Below are 27,232 nucleotides of genomic sequence, written 5' to 3'. Positions count from 1 at the left end.
AAGAGAAATCAGCGAGGGAAAAAGTACACATTCCTAGTAAGCCTGTTGAGTTTTGCACTCAGATGCAAGTTACATAAGCTGGGGAAAAGACAGTGTTTGCCACATGGACGTTGTCTTTTAGTGGCAGGTGTCACTAGAGAACTGGGTGACCCTGAGGAAGAGGTTGGGGAGGGAGCGGGCCTGTGCCAGGGAATTGTCTGCTAGTGCAGGTGCCACCCCAAGGCCCTGGCTGAGTGGGTAGGGTAGTGATGGAAAGGGTTTTGATATGCGACTAATGAAGAGGAGCCAGATGTGGTGTCCATGCCTATAATCCCAGCACTCAGAAGGCTGAGGCAGGAGAATCTTGTGTTCTAGACCCTGTCTCAAATGGGGGAAAAAAAAAAGAATAAGAGGGTTAGAGATGTAACTCACTGCCTGCTTAACACTAAAGAAAAAGAAAAAAAGACCACTTACGCATGAATAGATTCTTTACAAGTTGAAGGGGAGGAGAAGAGGAGGAAGACAGCCCGTGCATGAGTAGATTGAGACTTTCTGAAGCACAAAGGGTTTATTGGCTTGTGTGCATCAGGAGTACAGTGAGGGGCAACTTGGCTGGATCTGGGGCCTTGAGATCAGGTGGGTTAAGTGTTGGCTTACTTCTGAATGGCTTCATTCTGTGACTTGCAGGAAGCATGGGGGAACAGTGCCATTCCCCAGTAGGTTCTGCCAGGGCTTATTTCTGGGGGGTCACTTTGGGACACTTGCCATCCTTAGACAGGTTGCTGTGGCCATCTGTGCACTCTGGATCCAGGGTGGGGTGAGAGCATGGTCTGGCTCACCCATAGCCTGATGGTCTGAGAGAATGGTTTGACTACCCAAAGAGCCCCAGTCTGCTGTTGAAAGCCACAGAGAGAAGTGGGCCCAGATGACCAATGGGCGGGAACCACCAGCTGCTCCCCTTGCTACTCCAGAAGTCTTTTAGACCGAGGCAGATCCAAATTTGGCCCAATGGGAAGAGATAAACAAGACACAGTAGCAGATAGTGGGAGGAGGGCTTGGGGGAGGGCTGGGGCTGCTACTCCCACTGGTATGTGTGTCAGTCCACCTCCACCACTGTCCACTGGGCCGGCCTTCGCTGTCACCCAGTACATAATTACTGCCTTGCTGCTGTGTGGTTAAGTGCAAGGAAAGACAATGAAATCAGAGCCCAGCAGAGCTGGACCTGACGCTGGGTGATGGTATTCTTTTGGAATCTGTATGCTTCTCCTTGGAAATGCCCTACTCTGTCCCCAACAGCCAGAGGGTTGCTCCGGGAACTTAATTGACTTGTGGTTTTAACCACTTCTTCCCAAAGACTTGCAGCCATCCAGAAGCCTTGTTAGGGTTAGCCATCCGGACCCCTGGGCCCAGAGAAATGATGTGTCCTTGCTGGAAGGAACAGTCCTTGGGAGCTGGTTCTGTGCAGAGGCATGACTGAGGAGCTCAGGTTTAGGAATAGTTTCATTTGTTTTTGTTTTAAACAGTCTTTCTCCTGCATAGCTCCTGTTTCATCCCACCCCAGTGCTCTGGCAAACCTCTGCTGCTAGACATGAAAGAAAAGTCACCTTATATGATATGCACCAAGCGTTGTTTTTTTCAGACTTGAAAACTCAGGAGTCTCTGGATCATGGCTTTTTGTGCTTCGGGCTTGTCTTCTGTAAAACAACTTGAAATACATTGAAAGGAACGTGGGTTCCACGATTGTGCAGCAGAGAATGAATCCGTGTGGCACTTTTCTCAATGCCACAGTCATAGCCCAGCATGTAAAGTCTGAGCATTGAACCCAGGCCTTCAAAGCTCATGCTTTGCCACCAAGCCCCACCCCAGTCCAACTATTACCTTTTTTTTTTTTTCCTATGTGGGTACCAGGGTTTGAAAATGGCTTGGGTGCTGTCCCTCAGCTCTTCAGCTCAAGGCGTGCGCTCTACCACTTGAGCCACAGTGCCACTTCTGGTTTTCTAGTGGTTTATTGGAGATAAGAGTCTCACAGACGTTTCCTGCCCGGGCTGGCTTTGAACCATGATCCTCAGATTTCAGCCTCCTAAGTAGCTAGAATTACAAGTGTGAGCCACCCTTGCTGGCTTGTCCCTTAGCTCTTAAGCTCAAGGCTATCACTTTACCACTTAGGTCACAGTTCTACTTCTGATTAATTGAAGATTAAGAGTCTGATGGATTTATCTGCCCAGACTGGCTTTGAACTTTGAGCTTCAGATCTCAGTCTCCTGAGTAGCTAGGGTTACAAGTGTGAGCCTTTTTGCTCACATGGTAATCCTATCTTTTTGAGAGGAAGAGAACTTTGTGGGCACAATCTCAAGAGCCTTTCTCCTGGGTTCTCTATTGATTTGTTCTCTTTGTCATCTGTTCAGAAATACATTCATTCCCTTTGGGACATTGCAAAGATGACGACTTCAAGTGATGCTTCTTTTTCATTAAAAATAGCACATGTGGTTTTTCCTATAAGAACATTTGTTTATTGAGTGGAAAAACGTAAGCAGAGAGATTACAAATGCACTGGGTGTTTCTTCTAAGTCTTTACATATGTGTACTGAATTTTTGGCATCACCTTATATGTCTTATCAGCGGTGGATTCTTTCATTGTAGGGCTAATTTTTGTCTGCTTGGCTGCAGGTGGGCATGGAAGTGGCCCCACACCTCAAGGAGAGCCTCAATAAGAACTTCTTTGACTTCCTGCTTACGTTTAAACAGGTACGAGAATGATGTCTAGCAGCTTGTTGAAGAAACTTATGCAATAGTAAATTTATAAAACCCAGAGGGTATTCCTTGCCAAGAGCCTTGTTGCCTGTTCAATGTGCAAATGCTGGAGAACAAATAACACCGGCAGAGTGTGTGGAGTCTCAAAGCAGAGAAGGTTGCACGCGTGCATGTGAACAGGAGGCCACTCCTGTGGCTAGCCTTTCTTCCTGGCATCTGCAGGCTCCATCGTACACATTGCCATGGCATCTCAGCCTGGTAGCATGGAAGATGTTTTGTTTTATTGTTTCAACTAAAAAAAACATTTTTTTTTTGTAGTTGGGGAGGGAAAAAATCAGATGAGAAACCAGGCTGTTTCCATTGGAGTTTCCCTTGGCACTTCCGAGTTGCTTGTGTTGTGAGCTACACACTTTTGGCTCCTTTTCTGAGTGTTCTTTGATCTCCTTTAGATCCATGGAGACTCAGTCCAGAACCAGCTGGTGCTCCAGGGAGTGGAGCTCCCGTCCTACCTCCCCCTGTACTCGCCTGCCATGGACTGGATCTTCCAGTGTGTCTCCTACCACGCCCCTGAGGTAACTGCCTGTCCTGTGTGCCTGCCTGGTGATGTCTCAGCATCCTTTCCATAGCCACTGTGATAGCAGGGACCTGATTCTGTGCTAAATGCTTTGCATGGATTATCTTGTTTAATGGCTTTGGGAGGTGGCTGCCCAGAGAGGTCAGAATGCTATGTGAGGTCACACAGCTGGGAAGTAGTGACTGGACATCAACTCATAGACTCTGACTCTGAGGCCGGTGAACGTTGTTTGAAAATGTATTTAGTCATTAGCATGGTCTGGGCCACACGTTGTCCCCACTTCCTGGGAAGAGGGATCATGAACTTGAGGGCAGCCCTTACATTCCACCAGGTGGCTTATTCATGGTCCCAGGATTGAGGAATTGAAGAGGAGGGTGCTCTTTTCCTTCTCACTTTAGTGAAAGGCAGAATCAGATGAGAACCAGCAGGCACACAGGCTTCTTCCTTCTATTCTGAGCTCAGGCCCCAGTGGATGGCTGGGGCTGAGAATAGCACCTGCTGGGGAGCCCAGCTCTGGGAAACCATTCTTGAACTGGCCCAAGTGATTTAAAAATTGGGTCACTTGAGTAACAATGCTGGTTCCTGGGCCCATGAAAGAGGGCCTCGAATTGCCATGATGAGAATGCAGAACTGCTGATGTCAGTACGGAGTGTGGTGAAGATACAGGGGACACTTGGTGCTTGAAGCTTTTGATGATGGCTGAGATGATGCAACTGGGTACTAGAGCTGTGTGTGTCCTTGCCAAGCTGGGCCTCCACAGAAGGGATTGGAAAGTGTAGCTGCAGCCGTTGGTAGTAACCAGCGCAAGCCTGTGAGGGAGGGGAAGGAAGAATTCCTTTATCGGTGAATATTTGATATATACAACTCTAAATTGATCCAGACATTGATGGCTTATAACTGTAATCCTAGGTACTCCGGAGACAGATCTGATCTTATAGTTTAAAAACCAGCTGCCGGGATGGGGTGGGGGTGGGGGTCTGGGAAGTTGGCTCAGTGTAGAGTGCTTACCTCACATGCATGAGGCCGTGGGTTTGATTACTCAGCACCACATAAGCAGAAAAAAGCTGGAAGTGGCACTGTGGCTCAGGTGGTAGGGCGCTAGCCTTGAGCTGAAGAGCTGAGGGACAGCGCCCAGGCCACACGACCAACTTAAAAAAAAAAAAGACCAGCTGGGGTAGAACAGTCCATTAGATTTTTATTTCCAGTTAACCACATAACGCCAGAAGTGGAGCTGTGGCTCAAGTAGTAGAATACTTGAGCAAAAATGTTCAGGAATAGCACACACACACACACAATTGAAATTGAAATTCACTGCCTGTTATGGTGGAACATGCCTGTAATCTGTTTAGTTAGGTGGAAGCAGGAAGACATTGAGTTCAAGGCCAGCTCCAGCAAAGTAACTTAATGCCTGTTAGCTGAGGGCTTAGACATTGTAAGACAGGATCAGGCTTACTACTTTCTGTTAAGTTTCCTTTCTGAGTCACAAAGGAGAAACCAAGGGAGAGCAATGGAAACTCTCTCTCTCTCTTTTAATACCAGGGAAATAGATTTTCTCTTTATTCATGTTAAACTATTTTATTTCCTGAGATTGGAACATATTTGGACTGGAGAAAGGATATGAGTTAGTTCTCAAGATGCATTTCTGATTTAGCCTGCCCTTTTATATTTCTGCTTCACTTAGGAAAATAAGGAGGAAAATATGATACGCATATCATTTCATTCTCTTTTATGAAGTAGGATTTGCAAACAGTGATTGAAGGTTATTTTATAAAAGCACAAGTACATATTTCCTAGCAATCTGGAGTTTATCTCACTTCAGAAAACAGGAATGTGGAATATGACCCTGTTTGGCTGTCACCTGAGTTGCTTGAGCTGTACCAGGGATGAAGAGAGAGCCAGTGAGGGAAGATTGGATTATACCATGGCAGACTTCAAGGTCAGGATCAGACACTGACTCAGGAAGTGGGAAGCCAAGTGTGTTCTATGGGCCTGACTTTTCCAGGCCTCCCTGCCTCTGTGATGTGAATGAGGACCAAGTCTCTTGGCGTGGGACCTGTGCCCTGGGAGTTACAGGGCCAAGCACTAGTGTGCTAATGCTATCTTAGGCTTGACCTTGCCTGTACATTTCTTTTTTTTTTTTTTTTTTGTCGGTCGTGGGGCTTGAACTCTGGGCCTGGGCACTGTCCTTCAGCTCTTCAGCTCTTCAGCTCAAGGCGAGCGCTCTACCACTTGAGCTACAGCACCACTTCCGGTTTTCTGGTGGTTTATTGGAGATAGGAGTCTCACAGTCTTTCCTGCCCGGGCTGGCTTTGAACCGTGATCCTCAGATCTCAGCCTCCTGAGTAGCTAGGATTACAGGCGTGAGCCACCAGCGCCCGGCTATTGCCTGTACATTTCAAAACCTTCCCCAAACCACTATGCTAAAGGTTGCTTCATACACTGATTTATTTATTTATTTATTTTTACAAAACAGGAGCTCTTCTGAAGGCACATAGCTGTCTGAAGACAGCTCTAAAGCCGTAAACAGAATTCTAGCAAGTAAACCATGTACTTCCTTTGGGGATAACAAATAGTGGAAAATACCAGAAGAGGACATGTGGGAAAAACTGGTTCTTGGGGCTGGCTGCTCAGCTTCCCAGTTTCCCAGCTGCCTTTGCAGGCCCTGTGAGCGAAGCCTGTTTCTGTCCTTAAGTGCACAGTGGGAGAGCAGAGCTCCTGCCTTATAGGTGGGAGGGAAAGGTGCGAACATGGGGGTGGGGCTTCTCATCACCACCTGTGGCCCTGAGTTCCAGCCTTGTAGTTGTTGATTGAATTTCCAAACAAACTATAGGCACCATGGGAAGCAGGTCAAAGGAAAGGTGAGGACAAAGTATTTTTTCTTCCTGGTTCAAACCCTGTAGCCAGGAGATCCTGGTTGTGTAGACCTAGCTTGGTGTGTCCTCTGCTTGTATGTGTGGGGTCAGTGCTGGGCTGAGGTTTGACCTTGGGAACTATCGAGGCTATCTGGGGAAGCCTCGTGCGTCTGACACTAGGCCCTGGCCTTACTCCATTCCATCAGAAGCCACCATGTGAAGTCTTCAAGCCTTTCCCTCCCCACTGTCACTATACTCACTGCTGGCTGCACATGCCACAGTGTGGGTACTGTGCTTGAAATCCCTTAGGATGTTTTTTTTTCAGATTTCCAAGCTGATGCTTTTCCTGTTAAACTTTTTTTTTTTTTTAATTCCTGTTAAACTTTCTAGGCTCTGCTGACTGAGATGATGGAGAGATGTAAGAAGTTAGGAAACAAGTAAGTACTTGGTGATTCATACAGCCTGGGCTGATAGCATGTGTGAAAATGCACAGGCCAGCAACGTAATCCAGAGGGTTAGAGCTGGAGTCTGGGTGCCTAGCTCAGATCCCTGCTCCATTCTGCCTTGCCCCTGGGGCCTTGACCTCTTTGTGCCTCAGTCTCCCTGTCTATAAATTGGGGTGATAATTATAGTCCTTTCCTCATGCTTTGTTAAGTGGTAGGGCCAGGATGAACTTGACCCTCCTCCGGGCATGGGAACACCCTCTTCTCTTCTTTTGGTGGCAGATGTGAACACAGCCATGAACAGGTGATATTTTCCCCAGGGTCCCCTGTGTCTGGAACTTAAGATCACTCTGGGTGGGTATTTATGGCAGGGATCAATATTGCTAATGTTTGGTTTTATTAGCCCATCAGCATATTTACGGCTCACTACTATTTAAATGGATTGGAGTGCTTGCTGATTTTAACTATCTCTCTGTCCATCCATCAATCATCTGTCCATCCATCCATTTATCTATTCAGTTATCAACATTGATCAAATTCTGATGTGCACAAAACACCACAGTAGTCTCTAGAGATTCCATTCCTTTCTTCTACCAATCTTTTTTTTCCCTTCTTTTAAACCTTGGCCACTCCAGACCTGTCTGTCATCCTCAGGTTAGAGTACATTATCCTCAGGGGAAAGTGGGCTGATGGGGATGTTCGTGTTTTTCAGTGCCTTGCTGTTGAACTCTGTGATGTCAGCCTTCCGCGCCGAGTTCATCGCAGCCAGGTCTGTGGATTTCATTGGCATGATTAAAGAGTGCGACGAGTCTGGTTTCCCCAAGGTAGGCTCCTCACCTAAGGTAGCAGGGCTGATAGCAGTGCTGAGCTGATCGCTGTCTGGGCAGAGTCCCTGTTGGGGGCAGTGTAGGTGGACGGGACACACAGATTTGAATTGCTGAGTGAACTCCGAGTCTGTCCCATGAGCTCACTACAGAGTACTGAAGATGGACCAAGGTCTTACGTCTTCAAAAATATTTCTTTACTCATTAGGGCAAAGTTTTGTCCACTAGATTGTTGCAGCCCCTAAATTTTACCAACTTTTTTTTTTCCTGTTGTTTGTGCGGTACTGGGGCTTGAACTCAGGGCCTGGGTACTGTTCCTGAGATTTTTTTCTCATGGCTGCTCACTTGAGCCACAGCTTTACTTCTGGCTTTTGGGTGGTTAATTGGAGGTAAGAGTCTTACAGACTTTCTTGCCTCGGCTGGCTTAGAACCTTAGTCTTCAGAACACAGCCTCCTGAGTAAGATTGCAGGCATGAGCTACCAGTGTCTGGCCTAATCTAATACCTTTACAACCTCAGGGCTTTTGCATGCTAAGCAAGTGCTCTACCATTGTATGCCTCTAACCCTGAAGTCAGTTCTATGTTTTAGCTGCTGAGTGTAGCTTCAGTGGGTCTGAAGTAGGACTTCCCAAAGAAGTATTTGAGAATTTTGTGAGACACATTGAATGTTATAGCCTTCTTTTTTTAAAACCTCTGTTAGTTTGAATCAAACTCTTTGGTAACATTAAGGTTTGGTATTTTCTTAGCATCTCCTTTTTCGATCGTTGGGGTTAAACTTGGCCTTGGCTGATCCACCTGAGAGTGATCGACTCCAAATTCTCAATGAAGCCTGGAAAGTCATTACTAAGTTGAAGAATCCACAGGTGAGTGAGTGGCCACTTACACCTTAGGGCACCTGCTTTTTGTCAAGCTATGCAATGCATACTTAGTCTTGTTTTTCTCTTAAGTGATCTTTTAGCTGTTCAAATTCTTAGTTTTTTATAAAAAGAAATAGTGGTCAGCTGTAGACTGAAGTAATCTAGGAGGAAGTATATTTAAACTCAGAACACTTAAGAACTTTGTACAACAAACCCTTTTGTGAGGAAGTGGTGCTGTGGCTCAAGTGGTAGAGCACTAGTCTTGAGCTGAAGAGCTGAGGGACAGTGCTCAGGCCCAGAGTTCAAGCCCCACGACCGACCAAAAAAAAAAAAAAAGACTCTCAGACCCTTTTGTGCACTAATAAATAAAATTACAAAATGTTTATGATTTACAAACATGTTGTGGTAAATTGATCTCATTCTTCAGGATTGGAGATATACTGGAAGGTAAAATGACAAATGTTTGACACTTTAAAAGACTCTCCAGGGCTGGGCAATGTCCAGCCAATGGCTGCATAAGGCCTGTGAAACCACTTTGTACCTGATGAGACAGACATACGCATGTGCTTCTGGTCAGCTACCTTAGCCAGATGCCCGTGTGGATCATTTTGTGTGGCCTGTGAATGATGTTAGATATGTGCAAAAGACCTTAGCAGAGAAAAAGGGCATTCAGACTGCAAATCTAGAGAATTCTATTTTGGAAACATTGATCGGGTAGGATATTCCTAAGCTGAAGACAGCAGTTGAGGCAGTAATAAGCATATGGGAATTCCAGCCCTTGAATGGGGCCACTTCTGTTTTGTTGACCAGGTGTAGGAAGTCAGGGTGACAGATGATATTGTCAGTTACTGATCTGCATGTAGTGGCCATATGATAGGTTGCAGGTTTGGCTTCCTGGCTTACCATCCTCTCAGGCTGCAGGCCAACAACTGATGCCTTGAGGGCCACAGGAGCAGCTGGACAGAGCTCACTGCTCTGCCCTGTCATCCCCCGGCCAGTGGCGAGTGACTATGGAAGACTAGACAAGCATGTAGTCCTGCACTTGCTGTAACTGTAAAAAACAGTGTGAGTTTAGAAAACTAAGAGCTTCCTTACAAAATCATCCACCAAGGCATCACTTAGGAAATGGTCATTAGGCAGCAGCTCTTCAGCTTTGTTCATCTGACCGTAGCTGCCCAAAGGTCAGGGCCTGTGCTCTAGCATGAGGTGCTGGTTCACAGGATGCAGGGGGTTCTCGCCACCCCAGGCAAAGCAGCAAACATGAGGAATGCATACATCACTGAGTGTAGTGTTGTCATCCCATGACCTGTGCAGGCACCTTGCTGTGAGCAGCTTTTTGTCAGTAAACCTCCTCAGGGTGGAGGACTCGTGGGGGATCCTGCACTTGTGTTTAGAGCAGCCTGCGCCAGGGTGCCCTCACCTGCCTCAAGAAGCTTATCTGCCTCCCATTGGGTTAGACCTAGGTGTGATTCTGGCTCATCAAATAGTCCTTCCCTTCTGTGCAGTGGTACAGCTAAGACCCCCATGGGGTACCTCTAAACACATGGACCCGTTTGCTTCCTGCTCCTACCCCCCTTTACTAAAGCTTCATTTTATACCTTAGGCCCAGTATGAGATTAAGAATGACACCCAATTAGAATACCATAAGATGTCTGGAATTTTCTCTTTACCATCCTCAGAGCTTGGTTGGCAGTGGGTAACTTCACTGTAGCTGCTCTCCTCTTCTTTGCCTTCTGGCGTAAGAGTAGAAGCCACACAGCTGTGTGCCTCATGACTGCTCTGCCTCCTCTGGGTTCCCGGCCCAAGCAACCTGGCTCATTGTCATTGTCACTCATCACTGTTTTCTTAGGCTTTTTATACATACTGTATACATACATCACCCATACAGAACAAATGCTTTCTTTTTTTTTTCCTGAAGGCAGCAAGCTTAGTCTTTCTCTAAACTTGCAGAAAGCACATTTTTTTTTTTTTTTTACTTTTTCTTTTTTTGTGCCAGGGCTTCATACTCTTGCTTGGTGGATTTCTTTTTCTTTTTTGCATTTGTCATTGAATTGTTTCTGTGTGCGCCTATCCTAGGGCTTGAATTCAGGGTCTGGGTGCTGTCCCTGAGCTTTTTTGCTCAAGGCTAGTACTCTTCCACTTGAGCTACATTTCCACTTTTTTGCTGGTTATTGGAGATGGAGTCTCACAGATGTATCTGCTTGGGCTGGTCAGATCTCAGCCTCCTGATAGCTAGGATTACAAACAGCCACAAAAACATGTTTAAGTAGCCTTGACTGTTTCAGTAGCTGTCCTGTTGTTTCTTGGCTAAGGTATGGCAGGGCTTCTCCGTTGCGTGCACGGAGCTGTTCAGGTTCACATCCTGGCTTGAGGTGTATGGAATGGCCGACTGATTTGCTTTTCCTGTTAATGTTCTGCTCCCTCTGTATTGGGGCAGAACTCTGCTTCTCTTTTTTGTCATCGCCCAGGAACCAATTTGTCTATGGCAAACTTTGCCACAGGCTAAACCACATTGTGCTAGCTGTAAAGATACCTTTATGTTTTCTTTGCAGGACTACATTAACTGTGCTGAAGTGTGGGTGGAGTACACCTGCAAGCATTTCACGGTACGTATGGCTATGGGTGGTTTTTAAAATTGTATTTCTTCATGTTCCTAAATAGCAGATCAAGATGTGTTTTGTCATGGTAAACTGAGAATATCCCATAATTTGTAAATGTTTCCTCTGTATTTAGTGTGATTGAGTGCTGATTATTGTGTACTTTAACAGGAGTGTTCATAGGACATGTCAGTTTGGCCAACCCTGCATTACACGAAATTCAGCAATGCTTAGAATCTGAAGTACATTGTGAATTTCTGTCCCAAGTATAGAAAGCAGCATTTGGCAAACAGACTAGATTTGCATGTGATTTTTTTTTTTCCCCTGTGTATATACGTCTTTCCCAAGGAACAGACTACAACCACACTATGGGAACCACAGGATTATCAATGAGTAGCGACTTTAGAAGTGGGTAGAAGTAGGTTCAGATACTGTTAGCAGTTGTTTATTCTAATCAGCATTAAAAATTGTAGTTTACTGGGAGAGAACATGGGAAGGGGTAACATTATCCAAAAAGAAATGTACTCATTACCTGACTTATATAACTGCAACCTTTCTGTATGTCACCTTTATAATACCAATAAAAAAGTTAAAATTTACATAGGCCAGGCACAGTAGCTCACATTTTTAATATCAGCTACATGCGAGAGGCAGAGTTCAGAGGATTTCAGCTTTGAGGATATACTGGGGAAGACTTAGCAAGACCTTATCTCAAAACACCAAGCTGGAGATGGTGGTATAGACCTGTAATTTCAGCTCTGTGGGTGGAGGTAGGAGTATGGATAAAAGCACAAGACCCTATCTGGAACACAACTAAACTGTGTTGGGAGCATGGCTCAAGTAGTAGAGCAATTGTACACACACACACACACACACACAGACACACACACAGACACACACACACACACACAGACACACAGACACACAGACACACACACCTAATCCCCTGTGTGATTCCCCTGTGTGATAGTATTAAGAGCTGGGCCCACAAGCAGCTGCCTAGATGCACACTGCTGACAGAATAGCGGCCAATAGCTGCTTGGCACTGTAGGCCTGATTTGTGCCAACTCTTAGTTAGCTGTCCCAGGACACCAGCAAAGTAGAGTAAAGCCTGTGAGAGATGGCAATAGAACTCCCTTGAATGGAATCGGTGCCTTGTGCTGAAAGCCCAGAGGTGCTTGTTGGCCCCTCACCCTGCCAGGACATAGTAAGCCAGCACATCCTCACTAGACACAGTCAATCCCGGTCTCCATGTGGGATAGCCCAGACTCCAGAACCGTGAGAAGAAACTTCTGTTGTTCTAAGCCACCCAGCTCATGGTATTTTGTTTTAGCATGACTGCCTTCCAAGAAACCGCTTATACATAGTGAGATTTGAATCTCCTAATCTTCCTGTCACAACGTACTGTTTGAATGACTTGCCTTGCCAGCTATGGAACAGTAGGCTGGATCAGGACTGTAGATGGCCAGTTGGTACTTGTGACAGAAGTGAGCCAGCTCTCGAGGCTGTGCTTTCCCCACAGTGGGCGCTGCTCTTGACATAGGTGGTTCGAAAGCTTCATGGCCTTCTTTGCCACCAGTCAAGAGAGCCCTGGGGCCTTGAGCACATGCAGAATTCAGGAGTGCATTGGAGCAGACACTGGCCATCTTTGGGGCAGGGGTCTAGACCAGGTGATTTAAATATTTGAATATGTTTCCTGGGAGATATTTGGTGTATTTTGAACACAGTGCTTTTCCCCAGGAGATAAGCAGTGATTGCTGTTAGTGTCTAAAACAGGTATGATATGTTCTCTCCACGTAGAAACGTGAGGTGAACACGGTGTTGGCTGATGTCATCAAGCACATGACCCCAGACCGAGCATTTGAGGACTCCTACCCTCAGGTAACAGCTTGTATGTCACCTGCAGCACACTGGGGGCTCTGTCTGTCCTGTGTCCTGTGGAGTTGGGTGGGGCAGACTATAAGGCCAGACCACCCTGGGTTTGAGCCCTAGTGCCTCATATCCTTGCTGTGCCATGGGCTCTCAGTTACCTGAACTTGCACTTCCATTTTGTTGCTGGAAAATGTGGCTGGAGGGGGTGGGGATCTTGGCCCTCCCCTCAAAGTCATCATGGGCATTGAGTGAGGTGACTTGTGAGGCACACATTGTGTGACATGTGGCAGATGTCACCAGTTAGGTGACTATGCCTTTCAGTTAACTTAATTTGGAAATGATTTAGACTTAGAGGAAAATGGAAAGAGCTCAGAGAATTCCCATTATGCTTGACCTGGGTTCACTACTTGTAAACATCTTGCACATTTGCTTTATTTTGTTCATGTGTAAAGTGTATATGTGAATGTGAGCACAACATGTACAGAGTTACATGTGAGCAGTGTTACTTGAACCATTTGACATGAGTACCTCATCCATCATGCCACGCCTTTGCTTGTAAAGAACTTAATGTTCTAGGTAGGAGGACTAGCATCCCCAGTCCCTCACAGTCCTGCCCGGTGACCTAACGACCTCCTGCTCAGCTCTGCTTCTGGAGTGAGCGCCTTTAACACCCAAAAACCTGGGGATTAATCCAAAGCAGAGCAGTGCATTTGGCAGAAACATCTAAAATGTGTATATTTGGGTAAAGAAGATATGGCAGTTCAGCTTCCAGCATCTTTGTAGGTTTGAAATTACTTGAAAATAAAAGATTTAAGAAATGGATAAGAGCCTGGTGCTGGTGGCTCACACCTACAATCCTAGCTACTCAGGAGGCTGAGATCTGAAGATTGCAGTTCAAAGTCAGCTCAGGCAGGAAAGTCCGTGAGACTCTTCTAGCTCCAATAAATTATCCAAAAAAGCATAGTGCTGTGGCTCAAGTGATAGAGCATTCACCTTGAGCAAAAGAAGCTCAGCGATAGCATCCAGGCCTAGAGTTCAAGCCTCGGGACAGGCAAAAAAGAAAAAGGAAGAAAAAAAAGAAGGGTGATGAGTGGATCCCCATGCAGCGCATGCAGCTACCGGCACCTTTGGTGGAGCTCGGTGGTGAGGAGGTTGGTGTGGTTTGTGTGGTGTGTAATCCTAGCTTTACCCCACTGGTGGTCTCTCTGCAGATCCTCCCCCTTAAGTAGTGAAGAAACCCCAGGGCTGTAAGGGGCTAGTTTCAGGGTCAGCCGACTGCTATCCCAGCCCTACCCATTTCTCTTTCTGGTACACCAGCAGCATGGCTGCTGTGGTTGTTGTGGACTGTGGGCTCTTTATAGTGTCACTACCCTGAACAGCAACAATGGCTGCAGTCAGTTAATGTAGAGCCTACTAAGGGCAGGAGTGGGCCATCTGTTTTCCTCACCCAGGTGCTGCCCAGAGTTCCCCTGTGTAGTTGCTTCTGGACTGAAGTAGGACATGTGGGGAAGGCAGGACCTGGCTGCCCCTGCCCCTTCCTACAGCAGTCTACGCCTACCTGTTGGGAAGGAATCTCCGTTGTGAAGGAGGGCTGCCTTTTTTAAATCTCCCAGTTTTATTAAAAGTGTTTTCTGCTTTGTTTTACAGCTTCAGTCAATAATCAAGAAAGTTATTGCCCATTTCCATGACTTCTCAGTTCTGTTCTCTGTGGTAAGTGATCCTTGGTGGTCTTTGCAAGTCTCTATTCTATTTCTCAGGTTTTCAACATCCCCCTGGCCGTAAGAATTCCTCATCATTCCTTTCGTAAAGCAGTTAAATCAATGAATTAATTCTGTCCTAACAGTCTAAGCAGCATTTGGAAAAATAACACACATCAATTGAAAAGAGAAGCGCTCTCTGCTTTCTTCATTTGCTGGGCACTAGTGACTTAAGCCTACAATTCTGGCTACTCAGGAGGCTGAGATCTGAGGATCACAGTTCAAAGCCAGCCCAGGCAGGAAAGTCCATGAGACTTGTATCTCCAACAGCAAAAAAGCCATAAGTGGAGCTGGGGTTTGTTGGTTACATAGCAGTGGGATGTGCACACCTGCTGGGTGCCATACAGCTTTCCAGTCCTGAGATTGAACTAGACACCTTCCTCCCCAGTTCCCGTGCACACTAGTTTCCTTTCACATGGTATACCGCTTGTGGTCCTTTCTGGAATGTGAGGGTCACAGGTACTTCAGAGCTTATGCTTTGTGGATTTTACAATGTCTGTATTTATATAATGAGATGTTTCATTACACTAGGGTGGACCCAAGTGTAAACACAAAATCGGTTACTGCTTTATGTGTATGTGGCCTGGAGCACTTCGGTACAGTGTCTTAATAATCATGTGTCTAAAGCCAAGTTTTGTGGTGTGAAACTTTCCAATCCTGGCATATGTTGATGCCAACACAGTTGTAGACTTTAGGGCTTTTTCGAGTGAGAGTTTCAAGTGAGGGAAGCTTAACCTAAGCCCAAGGGAGTTCTGAACACTTTTACAGGTCCCTCCTACCCTGCCCTTCTCCTTTCCCCCCTTCCCTCCTTCCCTCGTTCCCTTCCTCCCTCCTTCCTTCCCTTGGTCTCTCCCTTCTTTGTGCCAATGGCATGTAGGCTGGCTTCTTTATTTCTAGGAAAAATTTCTGCCATTTCTGGACATGTTCCAGAAAGAGAGTGTGCGGGTAGAGGTCTGCAAGTCCATCATGGAAGCCTTTATCAAGTGAGTGTCTCTGGAAAATTTGTTGCTAAATCATATTGCGTGTGTACATCTCATACCTAAGACACTATAAGGAGCCAGGACCTGTAATCCTAGCTTCTTGTGATGTAGAATTTGGGAGGATCACAGTTGGAAGACAGCCTGGGCAAAAAGTTCTTGAGATTTCATCTCAACCAGTAAAAAGCGGGTATGGCAGTGCACTGCTGTCATCCCAGCTAAGCAGGAAACATAAGGGAATGTGGTTCAGGCAGGCCTGGGCAAGAAGTGGGGATTCAGTCTCAAAAATAACTACAAAAAGTGTTGGAGGCATGGCTTAAGTGGGAGTGTGCCAGCTGTGAATAAAAGCTGAATTGAGAGCACAAGCTAAGTTCAAGCCCCAGTACCGGCAGTAAATAAACCAACAAAGTGAAAACTGGGTATTGTGTAAGTCTGCCATCAGCACTACAGAGTTATTTAAAACAACTTTGCCTTCCAGTAATGAGACCAAATGGAAGGATAAAAATAGGATTCAAAGCCGGGCGCCGGTAGTGCATGCCTGTAATCCTAGCTACTCAGGAAGCTGAGATCTGAGGATTGTGGTTCAAAGCCAGCCCGAGCAGGAAAGTCCATGAGACTATCTCCAATAAAAGACTAGAAAACCGGAAGTGGCACCATGGCTCCAGTGGTAGAGTGCTTGCCGTGAGCTGAAGAGTGTAGGGACAGTGCCCAAGCCCAGAGTTCAAGCCCCATGACTGACCAAAAAAAAAAAAAAATTAGGATTCAAGTGGTAATATATATAAGATATAGAAAATGAAGCAAATGTATGGGTAATAAGAGAAAAGGGAAGCAAGGGATACTGACAGTATGTGGACCAGCAGAAAACTCTTTGTAAAAATTGCATATTGAGTTTTTAAATATATTAGACATTATTGTATAGTCAATTTACCTGTGATTTCATGTGGGTTCTATTTAGGACAAGGTAGAATTTACAGAATGTTTTAAAATTTCTTTATGTTGGAAAATGAGGTTTGATCTTGCACAACTATGTTGTAAGCTTTTCTTATCTTTCTGTTGGGTGGAGAGCCTTTTTTTCTGCCAAGGGCCATTTAGTTATTTATAACATCATTCTCGGGCCATGCAAAATGATCAATACAGGCAAACAGCCGAGGGTAGCTGACAAGCACATGGGATGCATATGTGTTCATTCTGTCACGTACCAGGCCTTCTGCAGGCCTTCCATGGCTCCTGGGCTAGGCGTAAAAATTACTATCATTCATATGCCTAGAGAAAATGCCCCTACTTTACTCAGGTGGAGTTGTTATGGGAGTTGGCCATTTTGTTTTACTGGGAAGGACAAGCTACTGTTTGCCTGGCTCGCAGCACGTTCCAGGTCAGGTGGTGGGTATCTTGGACGTTCAGCATTGAAGCAGGTTTGCCTTCCGCAGGGCCTAGCACATGTAGCTATGCTCTAGCTTTGCAGCTAGAGGGTGCTACCACGTATGTAGGAGAGCAGCTTATTCTTAAAGAAGACTGAAGAGGAAACCTAGACCTCCAGTCATCGCTGGTGAACTGAGCCACACCCAGTGTTAGTCTGCTGGTCTGCAGCTTCTAAGCCACTGGCTCATCCCTATTATCATTGTCTCTCCTGTTTTCCAGGCATCAGCAGGAACCCACCAAGGACCCCGTCATCCTGAATGCCTTGTTGCACATTTGTAAGACTATGCATGACTCTGTGAAGTAAGTCACTCTTTGGCTAGGGGTTCAGAACCACCTCAGGGTGTCTTAGGGAATGGCTGCCAGAAGCTTCCCCTGGGTAGTTTTCTTGACCATTAAGACTTGCTAATGAGGATATTCCAGCCCTGGAGAATCAAGTGCTGAGGGCAGCCTTCCTGAGAAAATGAGATGGCAAATGTGCCAACTAGGGATTTCTGCAGGAGAAAGGCTGGTTTCACCCAAGAGAGCTCAGTGTGTGGAGCGGGAGACAGGATAATAGTGAGCTCACTCATCCAGCAAGGCAGCCTGTTCACTTTATCTCATTTATTAGCCACGTCATGAAAATCCAGATGAAGCTGCTGACGCTTCCCACTCGAGGGCTCTGAGAGAGAATGAGGGCTCATGTCTGTCCACAGCCCTTCTCTTTCAGTCAGAGGCACAGTTATCACCACTTTGTAGTTCTGGTGTGGTTTTTCTTTTTGGTTGTTGTTTAATAACACATTTTTCCATTCGACTAGATTTAAGATAATTCTTGCTTATATGTGGCTATTTTGGTTTCCAAAAGAATTTTTAAGCACAACAGCTTGACTTACTGGAAAATGTTAAGAAAAATCTTTTGGAACTTCAGCATCAAGAAGATACATTCCTGTTCTTTTTTCCTTTTTTTCTTCTTTTTTAATTTTAGAATTAAATTCATGAATAATTACAAAAATCAAACTTGAAGCATATTATTCTCCCTGAGAATGAGAGGTTCTTTTTTCGTGTGCGTGTGCGTGTGTGTGTGCACGCGCCTGTGTACCAGTATTGGGGCTTGAACTCAGAGCCTAAGTGCTGTCCCTTAGCATTTTGCTCAAGGTCAGCACTTACCACTTGAGCCATAGCTCCACTTACGGCTTTTTGCCAGTTAATTGGAGATAAGAGTCTCAACGGACTTTCCTACCCGGGCTAGCTTCAGATCACGATCCCAGATCTTAGCCTCCTGAATAGCTAGGATCACAGGCATGAGCCACTGGCGCCCAGCAAGATTTGTTTTAAAAATAATATAATGTCAAAGTTTTGTCTAAAATGCAGGATTTGCCATTATGCCTTGCTGCCTATAATCCTGAGAAAGTTACCTTCCCTTTTCCTATTAGTAAGCCTAGCTTGAGAATGGCATCTTTGAGGGTGAGAAGCCTCCATAATTTTTTTTCTCATTTTGACTACAGATTTTTTATCCAAATGCCCAGCCTGTTGGAAAGCTTTTGAAATCTAGACAACACAGACTTATTCTTACCAGTTAAACTGCTTGCCTCTTGGGTTTTTCCTCTTCAGAAACACTTGTGTGTTGCCTCTGTGTTAATTATGCACAATTATTGATTCTAGCGCACTCACTCTTGAAGATGAGAAGAGAACGCTGGCCCATCTGATTAATGGATTTATAAAAATGGTAAGTTCAGGGGTAGACGTTGTAGGGCGCCTGGAGATGTGATGTCATTGTTTACGTGTCTCCTACTGCGGTTCATTTTTACTGAGATAAGATGAAATTAGAAAACATCTTCCATTAGCTAGGATTCCCGCAGGGTCAGAGAGAGCCAAGGCAAGCTGGCTTCAGGAGAGATACAAGAGGGGCTATCACAGGAGGGAAAAGTACTATGCATGAAACCTTGGAGCAGCTGGACTTGGGGCCTCTGTCTTGTCATCAGGACCCCCTGTTGGTGTTGTCTTTGGCTCCAGCTCCCTACTCTGCTCCCCTGGCCTCTCTCTTGGAGACATTCATGCTCTCCATCCTCTTTGCTAAGGCCTTGATTTCCACCCTCCGCTCTATAATTCAGAAAAGTCCTAAAGTTGAGTTTCTTTGTTTTAACTTGGGTTGAGGTCCCAACACACTGATTAGCCAAGAGACATGTACTGCTGGAGATGTGGACCACAGTGAGAGAGGGCTCACTCTTTGCGGTGGCTGGTGACCATCCATGACAGTAGACACAGGTATCTAGTTCTCTATTGGTTTCACTCCCCTTGGAGTGTGGTGGCTTTGGGTCGCTGCTGTGAGCCAATTCTTAGGGGTCTGCAAGTTTGCTAAGTAGCCAGGTGGCTTCAGCAGGTGTCAACTGCACATAGCAAAGAGTGCGCTGAGGGCTAAGACAACCTCACTCACTTCCCCAGGCATGTGCTGGCTGTGTGTTGGGTGTCTCTGTACAAGCTCTTCTCATCATTGGGTGGTCTCTCTCAGTTGTGCTGTCTTACACAGTGTTGGCTTCTCACCTGAGGGCATACACCTTAGCTGCAAGGCCTTCGAAGGCCAAGGCTTAGAAATTACCCAGTGAGGTAGGTGGGGTGGTGCATGACTGTAGTCCCAGCACTTGGGAGGGTGAGACAGGATGGCAAGTTTGAGGCCAGCCTGGGCTACATAGCAATACTATTTTTTTTTTAATTTTAATTAAAAAAGAAATGAGCTGGTGCTGGTGGCTCACACCTCTAATCCTACCTACTCAGGAGGCTAAGATCTGAGGATCATGGGTCAAAGCCAGCCATGGCTTTGAAGAGTCCATGAGACTTATCCCCAATTAATCACCAGAAAACAAAGTGGAGCTGTGGCTCAAGTGGTAGAGCGCTAGCCTTGAGTGAAAAAGCTCAGGGACAGCACCCAGGCCTGAGTTCAAGCCCCATGACCAACTGAAAACAAAAAGAGAGGAAAGAAAATGAAGCTCTGCTATATTCAACTCCATGTTGTTGGTGAAAGCAAGGTACAAGGCTAGCCTGGCTAGAGGGCAGGGGAAGAGACTCCGCCTCTTGACTGGAGGAGGTCAGAGAGCCCTTGGGAAAAGAGCAAAAGCAGGAGGGAATATTGTGGCCCTGGAAGCATCCTAAACACCGACTGACCCCAATGTCTGGGTTCTTTTGTATGTGATGAGGCATTGCTATGTTGCTCAGGCTGGCCTTGAGCTTGTGGGCTTAAGAAATCCTCCTACCTCAGCTTCCCTGCTAGCTGGAACTATAGGTATGCACTGCCATACCTAGCTTGGTGTGTCCTCTACTTGTACATGTGCTCATGTGCTGGTACTGGGGCTTGAACTCAAGGCTTCCCACTCTCACTTGCCTCCTTTCCCCATCATTCCCCCCTCTCCCCCATCCAACTGGGGCTCTAACCACTTGAGCCATGCCTCCACTTCAAGGTTTTTGCTTATTAGCTGGAGATAGAGTCTTGGATTTGTCTTCCCAGATTGGCTTCAAACCATGATCCTCAAATCTCAGCCGCCTGAGTACTTAGGATTATAGGTATAACTCACCAGCACTTGGCTATGTCTTCTATTTTAATGGAAATGTCTGAACCCAAACAGAATGGACTCAAAACCATGAGACCTCTTGGCTATAACCTTGAAATTGTCACTTGTTCAACACCAAGGGCTGAAGAAACTGTCCACCTGGTTCTGTCAGTTGTGTTGAAGATAGAGACATAGCCTTCCATTCCCATGTGGGAAAGGCACCTGTGGGTTTGACCAGTGCCTGTCCTGTGAGCTTTTCTATACAGTACCCGGCAAGGGGCATTCATTCTATTACAGCTTTCTCTGGAAGTCACCATGTTACTAGGAAAAGTGTTGGAGGAAACAAGAGACCCAGTAGCCATAGTGGAAATGGTCAAGCTAAGACTTGTTGGGCGAAAGGATGAATGGAGCAGTGGAGTTTCCTGCCATCCAGCTGTTCTTATTTGCAGGAAAGAGGAGAGGGGGACTTTTATGGCAGAGAAACTTAGATCTGCATCGGTGGCTCTGACAGCTACTACTGAGCTGCCCAGATTGGGTCTCCATTAGGAGGCAGAAAGGTGTGGTCCAAGTTAGGGGAACCCTCAGATCAGTGGCTCCCAGGGTCCAGGGTCCAATCTTATGTCCTGTGAAAAGTCCATGATTGACAAACAAAATTCCCTCATTTCCTTTCGATGTCTGTCCTCCTAAGCCTGGAAACTCCTTTCTTGTGTGAGCTTCTGTTAGGTACCCTTTACTCTAGTGGTCTTACCCATTAAGCTGAGCCAGTAACATGACACCGGGTGAAGTTCGTACAGCCTGTCTACTGAGAGAAGTGTGTGTGTATTTGTGTCTGTGTGTGTTCATGTTCTTGCTACTGACACCATTCCCTGGCTTGATCCTAGGTTTCCTTTGGCCGTGATTTTGAGCAGCAGATAAGTTTCTACGTTGAGTCCAGGTCAATGTTTTGTAATCTGGAGCCTGTTCTTGTACACTTGATCCACGTAAGGTTTTCATTCTCTCCATTAACGCTTTCTGTCTGTCTGCCCGCCCCCCACCAGTGGTTGTCTTGTGTGTGCCACCTCAGCTCACCCCTAACTCACATGCCCAGTTTCTCATGGGTTAATAAGATCTGTGCTTTGTATTTTCTTCTTTCTGCATGCCAAAGAATTAAGTGCCTTACACTGAATACGTGGTCTTTACGCCAAAAGAATTAGTAACAGTGCTCTTATGAGGTTAGGTTCAGAAAGCTTTAGTGTTCATGGCCTAACAGCTTGGTAAAAGTAATACACATTGAAAAAGTAATATATATCAACTGTAAGAAAACCCTTTTTATTCCTTTTTTTATTTTCTTGTGCTGGTACTGGGTCCTGGGCCCTGTCCCTTAGCTCTTTTGCTTAAGGCTGGCTCTTTACCACTTGAGCCACAGCTCTACTTCTGTTTTTTTTTTTTTTTTTTGGTCATGGGGCTTGAACTCTGGGCCTGGGTGCTGTCCCTCAGCTCTTCAGCTCCAGGCTAGTGCTCTACCACTTTAGCCACAGCGCCACATCTGGTTTTTTGATGTTTTTTTTTAATTGAAGATAAGAGTCTCATGGATTTTCCTGCCGGGGCTGGCTTTGAACCGCCATCCTCAGATCTCAGATTCCTGAGTAGCTAGGATTACAGGTGTGAGCCACCAGCACCCGACTTACTCCATTCTTAAGCATAATTACTTGCTAATGAAGTGTGTACACTTGGTGGGCACTGTATTATTGCCCAACCTTGGAAGCAGATCATGCACTGATGGCTTATTTCTATTTCACATTCATTGCCTTTGCATAGTTCACTTTTTGCATGACCCTGTTCTGGAGATGCACGATGCAGTAGCAAGGGACTAAAAGAGGCCAGGGTGCATGGGGGTGAGCTGTCACAGCTAGAAGTCACCTAAAAGTCAACTAAAATGTAGAGACTATCTGTAAAATGGGGGTAGGTAAAAGTACCAAGCTGGAGGGCCAGAAGAATCAAAAGAAGTCAGGTGCCGGTGGCTCACGCCCATAATACTAGCTACTCAGGAAGCTGAGATCTGAGGATCATGATTCAAAGCCAGTCTGGGCAGAAAAATCCAGGACTCTTATCTCCAATAAACTACTCAGAAAACCGGAAGTGGTGCTGTGGCTCAAGTGGTAGAGCACTAGCCTGGAGCTGAAGAGCTCAGGGACAGTACCTAGGCCCAGAGTTCAAGCCCCATGACCTGATCAAAAAAAAAAAAAAGAATCAAATGAGCTAGTGAATATAGCTAAAATAACATTGCTAAATCGTATACCCTTAGATTTGGAAGCTTCTCTTAAGCTTAGAACGTTGGATTTGTGGAAGTGCCTCAAGTGAACCCTGAATGCTCATTAAACCAGAAAACAGTCATTTGTAGTGCTGATGGGTGGCCCAGCTCACTGAGGGGCTGCTTTTTGTTCTACCCTCTGGCACATGTGTGCAAGACAAGATCTTGTGTGGGCCTGCTGACCTCTTTGGTATTTTGGGGTCTGTTGCTAACCAGCCTTATTCGGTTGATACATGTGTACTTCGGGTCCTGCCCATTCTGTGATCAGCTCTCATGACCATTTCTGTTTTATTTCTTAACAAATCAGAGTGTGAACCGCTTGGCAATGGAAACGAGGCAAGTAATGAGGGGAAATCATTCCAGAAAAACAGCTGCCTTTGTCCGGGTGCGTGCAAAAGATAAGGATGCTCCTCCTGAGGGTTGCTTGTTTGCAGATTGCTAACTTGCTGTTTCGAGAGGAGGATAAGTGTATGTCAGCATTAGGGTGCTTTATGGCTTTGTCCTGATTTTTCAGATTAAAATTTCCCTAGTTATCTGTGGATAGATCAGTTTTTGTGTTATTTAAAAAAAAAAAAAAGTGATCAAAGGCACCTCAATTTTCATACAGATAGAGCTTCTCCAGTTCCCAGATCCAGTCCAAAATCTGATGTGTGCACCAGCCTGATACCACAAATGGAAAATTCTACACTGTAGAACTTAGTCTCCTGCTCAGAGTTATTAAAAAGACTGTGTAAAATTCTTGGCACTTTCATAAAGTGCATATGAAACAAAAATGAATTTTGTGTTTAGACTGGGGTCCCATTCTAAGACATCTCTTTATGTACGCAGATATTCCAGTATCCAAGATCTGAAACACTTCTGGTCTCAAGCAGCATTTCAGATAAACTGAGTGTGTTTTGAGGAGGTGGTTGAGAGTGTTTTGAGGAGGTGGTTGAGAAATGGATTTGCAGTTTCATAAGCCACTTGAATCTAACTGTTTTGGTGGTATTGGGGTTTGAACTAATGGCCTCACACTATAAGTGGCTCTCTACCATTTGAGCCATGCTTCCAGCCCTTTTTTTGCTTTAGTTTTTTAGGTAAGGTCATGCTTTTTTACCCCGGGCTGGCTTGGGACCTCTGTGCTCCTACCTCTGCCTCCTGCAAAGCTGGGATTATAGGCATGTACCACTATATCCAACTCTCCCATTTGTTTGCATATGTTTTTAATTCTTTAAGGAATTGGCTTTAAGTGTTGCTTCTGCATTTGCCAACATTAGGTGTTGTCCTGTAGCGATGGGTGAAAAATTACTTTGCCTGTACCACACTCCCCTACCCACCTTCCCAAAGATTTTTGGACAGATGAGAGGCAGGATGGAAAAAATAGAGTAATTCAAGAGAAAAAGTAGGATTAAGTGTTTTTACTTGGAAGCATGTACAGGGTGAGCACGGGAATACCGAGCATCTCTGTGACTTGCTGACCACATGATTCCTTCCCAGGCCTGTGTTGCCTACTGCTTCATCACCATCCCCTCCCTGGGTGGCATCTTCACACGCCTCAATCTCTACCTGCATTCTGGTCAGGTTGCCTTGGCCAACCAGTGCCTCTCCCAAGGTAAGCCATGGTTCTCTGTGGAGAAGGACTCAGCTATGTATGTGTGCATGTGGGTGTGCATGTGCATGTACAGAGAGGTATTTTGAAAAGAGGGAAGAGAGATTCTGTCAAGGAAGAAAGAAGCCAGATGTGGCTGGGTGCTGGTGACTCATGCTTGTAATCAGGAGGCTGAAATCTGAGATCAAAGTTCAAAGCCAGCCCAGGCAGGAAACACACACACACCCAAAAAAATCTGGAAGTAGAGCCATGGCTCAAGTGGAAGACTGTTAGCCAAGGGTAAAAACCAAGCTCCGGGACAGCACCCAGGCTCTGAGTTCAAGCCCCAGGACCGGCACCAAAAAAAAAAAAAAAAGATGTGTTGCACACTTATATTCTCAGGTAAACTTGGGAGGCAGTGGCAGGCTGATCTTGAGTTAAGAGGGCAGTCTGGGCAAGGGAGTGAGAGACTCCTAGCTCAGATACAAAATACAAAAAGACTGGGGGGCATAGATCAAGTAGTAGAGTGCTTGCCTAGCGTGTGAGAGACCCTGGGTTCAATCCTAACGCTACAGAAAAAAGGGAGGAAGAAGAAAGACAAAAGTGGTGAGTGAATACAGAGGAAGCACATTTAGAGACAGGTCATGGTGCCTGCAGAGTTTCCTGTGCAGGTAGCCCCGGTGGAGGATGCCAGAGCACGTGGAGTTGGACTGCTTGGCCACTACAGAGTCATACATGTGTCTCAGGTCTATGTGTGTGAGACCCAAGAGACCCCTATGGGGAACCTGATGTGTGCATAATAGATGCCCAGCTTTCTGTTCTGGATGAGACAAGCATGTGGGAGCTTAAGAGGCAGGCCCAGACTGCCAGTGGGATGAGTGAGGGGGGAAGGAGACAGCCACGTGGTGTGTGGTGTGCACAGTAGTGGGCTGCGGTGGCTGGGTTCCTCTCTGGTCCTGCCTGTGACCATAGTTTCCACCACTCACACACTGGGCGTGTATAGTACAGGCTGTCACGATGTGTGTATAACTGTTGGAGTCCTGTAGCCCCATGTGAGATGGATGGGTGTCTTCAGTGGTGGTCTTGCTGTGACCCCACCTTTTGAGTTATGCTGGGGTTAGCTTCACCCTTCCCACCATTGTCTTGATGGATCCTCTGTCTTCCCGTCTGGCTCACCCTTGCTTCAAGTTACTGCCGGGAGGGGAATGTGGTTGCCCTTCACGTTTAAAAATGTATCTGATGAATTTTACTCCAGTCTAAGTGCTGTGGTGCAAAACCCTAAAAGCCTATTGTTCTGACAGCCACACGCAGCAGTTGTTGGCCAAATAAATAATGCATTCAATTATTAAGAATGGCTAAATATAAATGAAATGAGGCTGTGGAAACAGCTGCTTCTGTCCACATCCCAGCATCCTGTTTCAGCTGGCTATGGAGCATCCATCATCCTTCCCCAGTTCAGTTTCTGCCTTCACAGTATCTTCTTCATCGGGCTTCACTGTATCTTCTTCATTGTGGCTTTGCCTGGCCGAGCCCAGCCTAAGAAATAAACTCTTGAACCCCAGATGGCCAATAGGGGTGCTGACGGAGGATCAGTGCAAGAAGCCAGTCCCCAGTCCTGGCCTTTTGTGCAGCTGTTGCTGCGCATGTACCCATCTGCTGGCATGTGCTGAGCTGTGCATGCCCACCACTCCAGAACTCCTAGGGAAGTGAAGGACATACAGATCAGTTGTTGGTTCCAATGCTTCTACCTAGAAGTGCCTGTTTGTCTTCCTTTAGCATTAGATAATGTCCTGTCCTCAGTTGAGGGAGCTTTGTGGAAGATGATTATAGGACCCAGCAGGAGCAGATTCTTTTGGCTTTTATTTTAACTTTCAGTTATTTATCTTCAGTTTCTAATCTCAAGAGGGAGGGTCCTGTCAGCCTTCATATCCTCAGGGTCTGAATTTGAGGATCCAGTTGATATCAGATGGAAAATATTCAGGGGAAAACTGTGTAGTGATCACAACAGGTTTTTCTCCCGTCGTCATTCCATAAGAAGATAGTAAAGCATTGATAGGTAATTCTGAGATGGCTTATGTGTGGTGGTGTGCCTGGCTGTGGCAAGTACTCACCATTCATGTAAGGGACTGTAGGGTCTTGAGTCTGACATTGCATTTCATTCATATTTCCTACTTTTTTGTTGTTGTTTTGGTATACTGGAGTTTGAACTCGGGCCTTAGCCCATGATGAACAGGTTGCCCTACCACTTGAGCCATGCCTCCAGCCATTTCATATGGTGGTTTCTATTCCATTGATATTTCACTCCAAACTTGACTTACACAGAGATAGAAAATGTACAAGACAAGAAAAGGCGTTTTACAGTGGAGTTTGTAGACCTTAAGACAGTGGATTACTCTTTGAGGCAGAACTGAGCTTTAATGGAGTTTGTTGATGGGATCAGGGGATCTGCACCTCCTGGAATGCTTGTTTCTAGACATCCCTGGCCCGGGACAGCCGTGCAGCCAAGTTGTCTAGGATTGATGATGGACTGAGTCTGGCAGCAAATGGCCTTTGAGGTCATTTTGCTCTTGAAGCTGACTATAATGTGGTGGAGATTTCCATTAGCACTGAGCTAATGCATTATGGAAAGGCAGTGCGCCTCGGAAGGTGGGCTGCTTTTCATTCCTTTACCATGTTTCATGACTCATGTTCTGTGCATGTCCCATGTCACCAAGACCAGGGGCACGAGAATGTCCTGTAGGCCAGAGTTCCATCTGAATTTCCTACCATGTCTGGATGCAGAGCGTCGCATGCTCTTCACAGGAGAGGCAGTTGGGATACAGTTTCAAGTTTTAATGACTTACATTATAAAGTTAGGAATGCTTATTTGAAAGTGTTGCAAGAATACAGAAATAGAGGATTTTGCACAAGTAAAACGTCCTCTGGTGACATGCTCCTATCTTCCCCATCCCCTTCT

The 27,232-nt window shown here is 45.9% G+C and overlaps 1 protein-coding gene across 2 annotated transcripts in view; it reads left to right on the top strand.

The window, feature by feature from the left end:
* Window positions 1-27,232, top strand: part of LOC105982142 (chromosome unknown open reading frame, human C16orf62) — a 54,899-nt gene that overhangs the window by 19,259 nt on the left and 8,408 nt on the right. For both annotated transcript variants that reach the window (XM_013011617.1, XM_013011616.1), the window contains exons 13-26: window positions 2,647-2,724; window positions 3,180-3,302; window positions 6,547-6,593; window positions 7,312-7,423; window positions 8,169-8,285; window positions 10,832-10,885; window positions 12,677-12,757; window positions 14,396-14,458; window positions 15,403-15,488; window positions 17,121-17,201; window positions 18,540-18,603; window positions 21,301-21,399; window positions 23,017-23,094; window positions 24,186-24,300. In XM_013011617.1, coding sequence (XP_012867071.1) covers window positions 2,647-2,724; window positions 3,180-3,302; window positions 6,547-6,593; window positions 7,312-7,423; window positions 8,169-8,285; window positions 10,832-10,885; window positions 12,677-12,757; window positions 14,396-14,458; window positions 15,403-15,488; window positions 17,121-17,201; window positions 18,540-18,603; window positions 21,301-21,399; window positions 23,017-23,094; window positions 24,186-24,300 — 1,198 coding nt within the window. The remainder of the gene's footprint in view (window positions 1-2,646; window positions 2,725-3,179; window positions 3,303-6,546; window positions 6,594-7,311; window positions 7,424-8,168; window positions 8,286-10,831; window positions 10,886-12,676; window positions 12,758-14,395; window positions 14,459-15,402; window positions 15,489-17,120; window positions 17,202-18,539; window positions 18,604-21,300; window positions 21,400-23,016; window positions 23,095-24,185; window positions 24,301-27,232) is intronic.

Source organism: Dipodomys ordii, unplaced genomic scaffold, assembly GCF_000151885.1.
Source record: "Dipodomys ordii isolate 6190 unplaced genomic scaffold, Dord_2.0 Scaffold14, whole genome shotgun sequence".
Taxonomy (NCBI): domain Eukaryota; kingdom Metazoa; phylum Chordata; class Mammalia; order Rodentia; family Heteromyidae; genus Dipodomys; species Dipodomys ordii.
The sequence above is the reverse complement of the archived record's forward strand: the minus strand, read 5'-3'. Positions and strand labels throughout refer to the sequence as shown.